This window comes from Gadus macrocephalus, chromosome 5 (genome assembly GCF_031168955.1).
Source record: "Gadus macrocephalus chromosome 5, ASM3116895v1".
Lineage (NCBI taxonomy): Eukaryota > Metazoa > Chordata > Actinopteri > Gadiformes > Gadidae > Gadus > Gadus macrocephalus.
In genome coordinates this window covers 17,822,944-17,833,527 of record NC_082386.1, presented here as the reverse complement: position 1 = coordinate 17,833,527, position 10,584 = coordinate 17,822,944, and the positions used below count along the sequence as shown (strand labels likewise).

General features: G+C 49.5%; 1 protein-coding gene across 1 annotated transcript in view; it reads left to right on the top strand.

The window, feature by feature from the left end:
* trim9 (tripartite motif containing 9) overlaps positions 1-10,584 on the top strand; it is a 35,584-nt gene that overhangs the window by 22,223 nt on the left and 2,777 nt on the right. The window contains 9 exon segments of the mRNA XM_060051736.1: positions 648-708; positions 711-800; positions 1,486-1,533; positions 1,856-2,001; positions 4,144-4,282; positions 5,965-5,994; positions 7,547-7,850; positions 9,041-9,203; positions 10,497-10,575. Coding sequence (XP_059907719.1) covers positions 648-708; positions 711-800; positions 1,486-1,533; positions 1,856-2,001; positions 4,144-4,282; positions 5,965-5,994; positions 7,547-7,850; positions 9,041-9,203; positions 10,497-10,574 — 1,059 coding nt within the window. The 3' untranslated portion in view covers position 10,575.

The window sequence follows — 10,584 nt, the reverse complement described above, 5'->3', positions numbered from 1 at the left end:
AGGAGAACGACCCCAGCGGCTTCCTACAGGCAAGTCATCACCGGGATTCGAACTCTGAACCGTCGGCTGGGAGTCCAACGGCATAATAGGAGGATTCGAAACCTGAACCTTTTGTACAGGAGTCAAGTAGTTGTTGATTGCCAACTACAGTTTTGGACCCGGTTTTTGACTCCACACCCCACTACCCACAATGCATCTGTTCTCCTGTTTTACCCACTCTCATGTCCATGTCTGAGAGCATCAACAATCAAAAAATAATGAACACAGATTCAGCCTTCGGTGAAAGCTATGGGGCTTTCGCAGAAAATGTAAGTGCGAGCTTATAATGGTCAGCCTTCCCCCGTTGGTGAGGACGGGGCCGTGTTCCGGCGCTGTGATGCTAGGCCCCAGGGTTCAACGAGGCTAGCACGGGGATGATTGAGGACGCCCAAACCTCAAATACACCAATGTGTCACTTTGGTCATGAGGCAGGATTCGACCGCTGGCCGACTCGGGTGTTAGAAAGTAAATTAGTTTAAAGACTAAATGGAAATGTACTTTTAATACTTTAATCTTGCCAAACTAAAACCTCCTGTTGCCATGGAACCCGTCTGTGTGGGGGAGGTTTCGGGGACCGCTCTCTCTGATTGGCCGGCTCCCGTCCTCAGATCTCGGACGCGCTGATCAGGCGCGTGCACGTGACGGAGGGCCAGTGGGGGAAGGGCACGCTGACCCCCGCATGAGCAGCGACTTCGACCTGACGCTGGACAGCGGGCCCCTGCTGAGCACCATCCACCAGCTGGACTTCGTCCAGATGAAGGGTGAGCCGTGTGTGTGTGTGTGTGTGTGTGTGTGTGTGTGTGTGTGTGTGTGTGTGTGTGTGTGTGTGTGTGTGTGGCTGTGTGTTGTTGTATTTGTGGCTGTGTTTGTTGTATTTGACTATGTGTGTTGTGTGTTTTCTCTGTTTGTGTGTGTGTTTTTTGTGTTTGTGTGTGTGTGTGTGTGTGTGTGTGTGGGTGTGTTTTTTGTGTTTGTGTCCGTGTGTTTGTGTATTTTCGCTGTGTGTGTGTGGTTGTTTGTGTGTTTGTGTATTTGGTATATTGTGTGGGTGTGTGGTATAGGTTAAAGCCAAAGGCACAGGGCCATGTCCATGACGGATGTAAAATAAGGTTTTCCAATTTCTGCGTCCAAAATAGACTCGAGTCCTATTTGCAGCGAGCAGTAAATACAGCCCCGCCACAGCAATGTACTTTTAAGACAATCTGATTATATCAATGTTTTGGGCCGTGCAACAAATATGAACCAAATTCACGCTCTGTGTGCTTTGGCTTATATAGTGTGTGTATTGGTGTGTACGTTTGTATGATTGAATGGTGTGTGTAAAGGTGTGTATGTTAGTGTGTACATGTACTTTGGGCGGCAGGATAGTCTCTTGGTGGCTAGTTGTTAAACTCCAAGACAAAATGCACTGGGTTGATTCCCGACTTGTTTGCTGTTTTCCCTCAGGCATGCTGCCTATGCCCCACCCCTTAGTGACGCCTGACCTCCACTCAGGTCCGGTAGACGGACACGTCTGTATCTCAATGAGACAGGGGGGTTCACGGGGCCTCATACAGGCCACAGCATACTGTTGAAAATGTACACATTGCACATGTTTTCATAATCCATGTTGGTCTTCTATAGGTGGCTGTTATGGGATTTCCACTTAAAGATGCAGTGTGTGTGTTTGGGGTGTGTGTGTGTTGTGTGTGTGTGTGTGTGTGTGTGTGTGTGTGTGTGTGTGTGTGTGTGTGTGTGTGTGGTGTGTGTGTGTGTGTGTGTGTGTGTGTGTGTCGTGCGCGTGTGTGTGTGTGTGTGTGCGTGCGCGTGTGTGCAGTCCCCGCCCCTCCCATGCTCCAGTTGGAGGAGTGCTGCACGCAGAACAACAGCGCCACGTTGTCATGGAAACAGCCTCCCCTGTCCACCATCGCCGTGGAGGGATACATCCTGGAGCTGGACGACGGCAACGGGGGACAGTTCAGGGTAGGACGTCCGTCCGTCCCTCGGTTACCCATCACTCCATCCTCCATCTGTGTGTGTGTGTGTGTGTGTGTGTGTGTGTGTGTGTGTGTGTGTGTGTGTGTGTGTGTGTGTGTGTGTGTGTGTGTGTGTGTGTGTGTGTGTGTGTGTGTGTGTGTGCTTGTCTGCTTGTTGTTATTGTTGTTGTTGCTTCTAACATATACAGTATATACAGAGTAACATATGCAGAGTAATATTTATGTATATATTTCACTGATTAATTTATACAGCATATACAGAATAATATAATATAGAATACAGAGTAATATAAACAGTATATAGAGAGTAATAAATACAAAGTAATATATATATATATTACTTTGTATTTACAGAGTACTATATACAGGACACAGACTAATATATACAGTATAAACAGCACTACATACAGTATATACACAGTAATATATACAGTATAACAGTACTACATACAGTATATACACAGTAATATATACACAGATGAAGCGGCAGAGATCCCAGCGCCAGAACAGAGGGCTCCTGTCTGTCCAGCGACCCAACAAAGACTCTCCTCTCTGGGTGTCAGCGGCAGAGCGTTGGCCCCCTACCCCATGGATGTGTGCATCGCTTTGTACTCACGTGTGTGTGTGTGTTGTGTGGCGCCTGTGTGTGTGTGTGAGTGTGTATACATGGTTGTGTGCTCTGATGTCGAGAGCCAGGTCATGTGACCGCATGACATCAGACGACACGGTGTAGAGAGAAAAGGACCGGACCACAGGAACCATCTGTCTGTCCGCCGCGTCCGCAGGTTCGATTCCCACAGGAAGTGTCTAGTGTCAGATCAAAGCTGTAGACGTCCCCTCCCCTCCCCGCGGGCCTTCAGCGTGTAACCCAAGCCCCCCCCCCCCCGGCTCTCTACACAGTCACCAGTCCGCTTTGTGGAGGACAGACCCGGTCTCTACCTGTGGAACAATGTCCCGGCCTATCGGTGTCTCCTGAGCCTGACCTCCCCCCCCCCCCCCCCCCCCCCCGGTGGCTCCTCTTACAGCGGCCTGAGGACCCCAGCCTGGGTCCCCCCCCCCCCCCTGGAACCAGTCCCCACTGGTCATGATGGACCCCCCGTGGGAGGCAGTTCGTATCGAGTCAGAACTCGGTGAACTAAACTTCCGCCTCGCCCGTAAACCGCTTCAATTTGGTGCCGTGAAAGTTGTACTTTGCTATTCGATGGTAATGCCTACGCGAGGGGGATTGTTTGACAAAATAAACCGTTTTTTGCCGGACTTCTGGGTTCCAAGGCCAGAAGTCCGCACCCTACCCGTCCTAACCTCAACCAGATAACCTCTGACTCCCTTCCTACTCTGGGAGCTCACTAGCGTACTGCTGCTGTGGACAAAAGGTCTCCCCAATAAGTAAACAGCAACAGTTAGATCGGACCTGAGTCAACACCTCTGAACTTCAATCGACCCGTTTGGGGGGGGGGGGGGTTTGCGTTTCCGGTCCCCGTTGTTTAAAACCGCTGAAACCAGTGTTAGCGGCGTCTGCTGCTGCGGGGATGTGTGTCATCTCCCGGCTCTCTGGAGCACGGCGTTCTGCGCCGTGCTCCGGCTCCCTTCTGTGACTCAGAGCGCCCGAGCGCCGACGAGCAGAGGAGGACGGGGAGCTGCTATTTATACCCGCGAGCGTGGGCCAGATCGTCCCACGCACGCGCTCGCTGCTCTTCACCAGCCCGCCGCGGGACGGCCGGGGCCCACGCCGAGCCCCAAACATACAGAACCCCGGGATCGGCTCCTCGTCACCGCGGTGACAGCTGGGTGGCGGTTTGTGTGTGTGTGTGTGTGTGTCGTGTCGTCCCCCCCCCCCCCCCCCCCCCCACACACACAGCCCTCTTACTCACTTATAGTACGTTGTACGTCCTGGCATTTAAAAATAGTACTCGGCATTGTCTAGTGTCTTATCCTAGCTGTCTTCGTTGTATACGGGGAAGGGGTTAACCTAGCCGTTGTTGGTGCTTGGCGCTTGGTTCTATGAACATCCTCACCGTACCGACGGAGATGCAGCGTTGTTTCTCCTTCTTCTGACAAATGTACTGATAGCGCATCGCTTTGGATAGAAGCGTTCTGCTAAACGCCCTGGATGTGTGTGTCTCCACAGGAGGTGTACGTGGGGAACGAGACCATCTGCACGGTGGACGGCCTGCACTACCACAGCACCTACAAGTCCCGGGTGAAGGCCTTCAACGCCAGCGGCCTGGGCCAGTACAGCAAGACGCTGCTGCTGCAGACCTCCGAGAGTACGTCCTCCTACGGAGCCCCGTCCCCGTCCCTTCCAGAGCCCTCTGGAGCCTTCTAGAACCTTCTATAGCCTCCCTCACACAGACATCACACTTGTTTATTTGGTTCTGCTCCAATCCCAGCTGGTGCTGCTGCAGTGTTAATGTCCTCACAAACAAATGGCTTCTTACTCCTTTCGACAAATTGCAAACGTGTCGATATTATTATATTTTATTTTACAACCGTGTCGGTGGAGATTGTCAGACAATTTACAAATACACGACAAAGAATACTATATTTTCTCTTATTTTGAACAAGCAGATATCCTAGTAACACTCATACAGTATCCTTCTGAATCAGAAGTAGAAGAGTACTTGATTTATTTGATTCATTACGTCTCTAGATCTGGTGTGATTTCACAGCCCTACCCAGCCCAGACCAAAGAGCAAAACAATAAATCCTGAATGCCTGCGGCCCCAGCAAAACCGTTAATGGGATCCTAGAGAAATTAACTTTGGAAATCGGGAACATAATTACAAAACCGCCACATGTTGGGAATGATCGTAACAGTCGATAACAGACTCATAAAACGGCATCATCAAAACATTGACTACAACCGGACATTTTTATGCCAAACATGAACTCTAGCGGAGGAGTTTACACCGAAGCCCTTCAGGTGGGAGTTCTGTGTTTGGGAGGACATTTTTTAATCTTTAATCAGGTGAAGTATTACAATAATAGTTTATAATCCACCATAAGCCTGCTTTTCCATTAGTAATGGGCTGTTCTTTGGAGGGAGGGACGCTTGAGGGTTAACGTCGAGCCTGAGGAGGTTTGACAGACGCTTCTATGGACCAATCAGCTGTTAGAGACTGTACAATACTATCTGTAGAATAGGATCTTCTATTAAGTAAGGTTCTTTCTATGACCAAGTTCTGTTTCCACTGCACATTTAATTTAATGATTTACATTTTTAACGGTGATCTATAATGCCACCAGATGTGAGTGTGATTAGCCGTTTTGAAAATCTGCCTCTTCTGACGTCACAAATGGGCGTTTTCCACCTGGTGGTATAATATGTCACCTTTAAGAAACGTAAGCTTTTTGCTTTGCCTTCATATTTTTTTATTTATATTTTAGTTGAATGACGGACCAACACCATCCTGCCTGGTGGAGGGTCTGGGGGGGGGGGTCTGGGTGTATGGGGGGGGGGGGGGGGGGTCTCACAGGGCTGGGTGTGTGTGGGGGTACAGAGTCCAGCTCCCCTGACCTGCTGCTTCTGCTTCCCCTCCACCTCCTCTCTTATGCTTTCTTCTCCACCACTCCTCTCCAACTCTCCTTCATCTCCTCCCTTTTTTCTTTACACCCCCCTACTCTCCCCCCCCCCCCCCCCCTCTCTCTCTCTCTCTCTCTCTCTCTCTCTCTCTCTCTCTCTCTCTCTATATATATATATATATATATATATATATATATATATATATCTATATATATCTATATTCCTCTCTCTATATTTCTCCCCCCTCTCGCTCTTTTCTCTCTCTCTTTCTCTTTCTCTCTCTCTCTCTCTCTCTCTCTCTCTCTCTCTCTGTCTCTCTCTCTCTCTCTTTCTCTCTCTCTCTCTCTCTCTCTCTCTCTCTCTCTCTCTCTCTCTCTCTCTCTCTCTCTCTCTCTCTCTCCCCCACATATTCATCTCACCTTCCAGCTGGACTCCCACCTTGCGACATGGAGTCAGGTACGGATGGGTCTCCCCCCCCGCCTCCCCCATCCCTCCCCCATCCCTCCCTTCTCCTCTCCTCTACCATCATCTTGTTTTATATCAAAGCATCCATTTGACCATTTCCAAGAGTGGGCCGTTTCCTTTCTTCCCTTCTATTTATTTATTTATTTTAATCCATGGGCTGCAGTTATCTTTGTTATTATTATTATTATTATTATTATTATTATTATTTTCTCCTTTAAAGGTTTGCAGTAAATATCAGTTTATTTCCCCGGGGAAATATGGGCCTTTGATGAGACTTTGCTCAAGCAGAGTGAGTCTGAGGGAACAATGAAACCTTCTAAAGCCCATAGGAACACATCGAGCTGCTCTCTGCTAGCTAGTGGAGGGCTATATAAATAGCTAGCAGAGGGCTAGCTAGTTATCTGCTAGCTAACTCTCGGCTAGGTAACTCTCCCTTATTGGCGGACTGAGGCAATAAGGTCCAGTGGGTTCCACTGAACCCACTGGATCTGCCTCAAATGTTATTGGGAAATGATGACTCCAGAAATAATTAGTAATGATTAACACGTTAGCATCTGCTTAACAGTGCAACAAAGACTACTGGAGAAATGCAATCGTTTTTCTTTAAATGAGGCTGTGGCATAGATGCATATTGATCTGGAGAATTTTAAAGTCGGCTTTGTGTCTGAAGACTTTTCAACCCGGTCTAGTATTCATGCAAACCCATTATATAATGTTGTAAGTTAAGTTAAGTAATATATAACCATAAGTCCACCATGCTGTTACGTGAAATTGTTGAGATCATAACATTACATAACACAAATATTACTAACCCTAACCCCAAAACAACTACAAATTAAATGGGCTTCGATCCAAGTTGAAAGTGGGTCACGTCCTGACAACCCACAGAAAACTCACACCGGAGCTTCGTCAAAACGAGAGCACACCACTTCCACAGATTTGAGTGAGTGGGCAGTGTATGTTGAGGTCCCACAGCGGACCCCCTGGGGTGATCTGTGTGGTCCCGACATGTTTAGAGAGTTAGAGGAGGCGGCTTCTCCCCCCACTGTAATCACTTCACCTCATTCTGACTCCATCTGTAGCCTGACCTGTAGACTCCATCTTGTTCTGCTCCTTTCGTCCCCCCAACGATTTTCATTCTCAGTGGTTTATGAGCTCCTGTAGAGCTGAGATTAAACTGTGTGTGTGTGTGTGTGTGTGTATGTGTGTGTGTGTGTGTGTGTTTGTCTCGGCCTGTGTGTGTGTGTGTGTGTGTGTGTGTGTGTGTGTGTCCCCTGGCCTGTTTGTGTGTGTACACGTGTGTGCTTTCCTGTGTGTGTTGATGTATGTGTGTGCGTGTGTGTGTGTGTGGTCATGCATTTGTGTGCGTGCGTGTGTGTGTGTGTGTGTGCGTGTGTGTGTGTGTGTGTGCGTGTGTGTGTGTGTGCGTGTGTGTGTGTGTGTGTGTGTGTGTGTGTGTGTGTGTGTGTGTATGTGTGTGTGTGTGTGTGTGTGTGTGTGTGTGTGTGTGTGTGTGTGTGTGTGTGCCGCTCCCTCTCCCCAGTCGCCTGGTTCACCTTCGACCCCGCCTCGGCCCATCCCGACATCCTGTTCTCCAACGACAACCTGACGGTGACCTGCAACAGCTACGACGACCGCGTGGTCCTGGGAGGCTCCGCCTTCTCCCGCGGCGTCCACTACTGGGAGATGACGGTGGATCGCTACGACAACCACCCCGACCCCGCCTTCGGCGTTGCCCGCGGCGACGTGCTGAAGGACGTGATGCTGGGGAAGGACGACAAGGCGTGGGCCATGTACGTCGACAACAACCGCTCCTGGTTCATGCACAACAACTCGCACACCAACAGGTACTGGTCACATGACGCACACCGGGGTCACATGACGCACACCGGGGTCACATGACGCACACCGGGGTCACATGACGCACAACAACTCGCACACCAACAGGTACTGGTCACATGACGCACAACGGGGGTCACATGACGCACAACAACTCGCACACCAACAGGTACTGGTCACATGACGCACAACGGGGGTCACATGACGCACACCGGGGTCACATGACGCACAACAACTCGCACACCAACAGGTACTGGTCACATGACGCACACCGGGGTCACATGACGCACACGGGGTCACATGACGCACAACAACTCACACACCAACAGGTACTGGTCACATGACGCACAACGGGGGTCACATGACGCACAACAACTCGCACACCAACAGGTACTGGTCACATGACGCACAACAACTCACACACCAACAGGTACTGGTCACATGACGCACAACAACTCACACACCAACAGGTACTGGTCACATGACGCACAACGGGGGTCACATGACGCACACGGGGTCACATGACGCACAACAACTCACACACCAACAGGTACTGGTCACATGACGCACAACGGGGGTCACATGATGCACACGGGGTCACATGACGCACAACAACTCACACACCAACAGGTACTGGTCACATGACGCACAACGGGGGTCACATGATGCACACGGGGTCACATGACGCACAACAACTCGCACACCAACAGGTACTGGTCACATGACGCACAACGGGGGTGACATGATGCACACCGGGGTCACATGACGCACAACAACTCACACACCAACAGGTACTGGTCACATGACGCACAACGGGGGTCACATGACGCACAACGGGGGTGACATGATGCACACCGGGGTCACATGACGCACAACAACTCACACACCAACAGGTACTGGTCACATGACGCACAACAGGCGTCACATGACGCACAACAACTCTCACACCAACAGGTACAGGTCACATGACGCACACCGGGGTCACATGACGCACACCGGGGTCACATGACGCACAACAACTCACACACCAACAGGTAGGGGTCACATGATACACACCGGGGTCACATGACGCGCACTGGGTTCACATGACTCGCACCGGGGTCACGTGACGCACACTGTGGTCACATGATGCACACCGGGGTCACATGACGCGTGCTTAATGATTATTGTCGTGATTTCTGATGCGTGGGCTCCGTAGGACGGACGGTGGCATCGCTAAGGGCGCCACGATAGGCGTGCTGCTGGACTTCACCTGCGGCCTCCTCATCTTCCTCATCAACGACGAGCAGCAGGGGCCCGTCGCCTTCGAGGGCCTGGAGGGGCCCTACTACCCAGCCATTAGTCTGAACCGCAACGTTCAGGTACACACACACGCGTTACTACCCAGCCATTAGTCTGAACCGCAACGTTCAGGTACACACACACGCGTTACTACCCAGCCATTAGTCTGAACCGCAACGTTCAGGTACACACACACGCGTTACTACCCAGCCATTAGTCTGAACCGCAACGTTCAGGTATACACACACGCGTTACTACCCAGCCATTAGTCTGAACCGCAACGTTCAGGTCAACACACGTTACTACCCAGCTATTAGTCTGAACAGCAATGTTCAGGTACACACACGTTACTACCCAGCTATTAGTCTGAACAGCAATGTTCAGGTACACACACGTTACTACCCAGCTATTAGTCTGAACCGCAACGTTCAGGTACACAAACACACACACACATACATACATACACGCACGCACAGACAAAAGGCAAACATTTTTGTTTTGTTTAAAAGATGCATACAATGTCTTGGTTTTTTAAATAGTTTCTGTTATGACTGAAAGGCAAACATTTGCCTATTTCTGTCCTGCTTCATTTGTTGTGGTTCCAGGAGCCCAAGAGCTTCAGGTGGAACATCCACCACCACAAGTCTCATAAATATTCTCCCTGAATACTAAACCTCAAAAACCTGAAGCTTCAAAGACCACACAGCTAATAGTGTTTTTGTTGTTGTTTTGGTTGCCCTCAGCCAGCTCTACTCATTAATAGTCGATGGTTAAGTGATTAGCAACGTTTCTGGGTCTGCGGCTTATGTAGCGCCACAACCTCGCCTGCAGGCCACACGAGGAACTTCAACAAATGTAACAGTCAGACGGCCGTTCATTAAAATTGTACCGAAATACTGGTCGTGACTCGTGTATCATAACGATAGAAGACCAATCTACCGTATTCAATCTAATATAAATGAGCAGGAATCCATATTTTTTCGTTTAGGTTTATGAAACTTCTTTTTATGTTGGCCTACTCTACGAAGCCTACACTTCTATGTTCACTAATGAGCCTATACTTACATTTTTATATATTTCCTTTTTATACTGCCTACATTTAAATGGTTGAATATTGAGCGGAAATATTTACTCTTTTGGACTGAAAATTTTCATTAATGAAGTGCTGATTCTGAATTTCTGATTAAAATCGATCTTCTGACTAAAATAGATGAATGGTGCGGCTTTCTCGTTATTCTAGCTGCACAAACACTTATCTCAAGTTGAAATATTTTAACTTTCCTGCAAATTTTGCATGATGCCTTGCCTTGAGAGCCTATCCGAGTTCACTACCTGAAGTGCTCCGGACTAACATGTCTCTGGTCTCCCTATAGGTGACCCTCCACACCGGTCTCCCCATTCCTGACTTCTACACCCCTGGGGAAGCCGACCCCAACGGTTCTGAGTGTTGAGGCAAGCCCC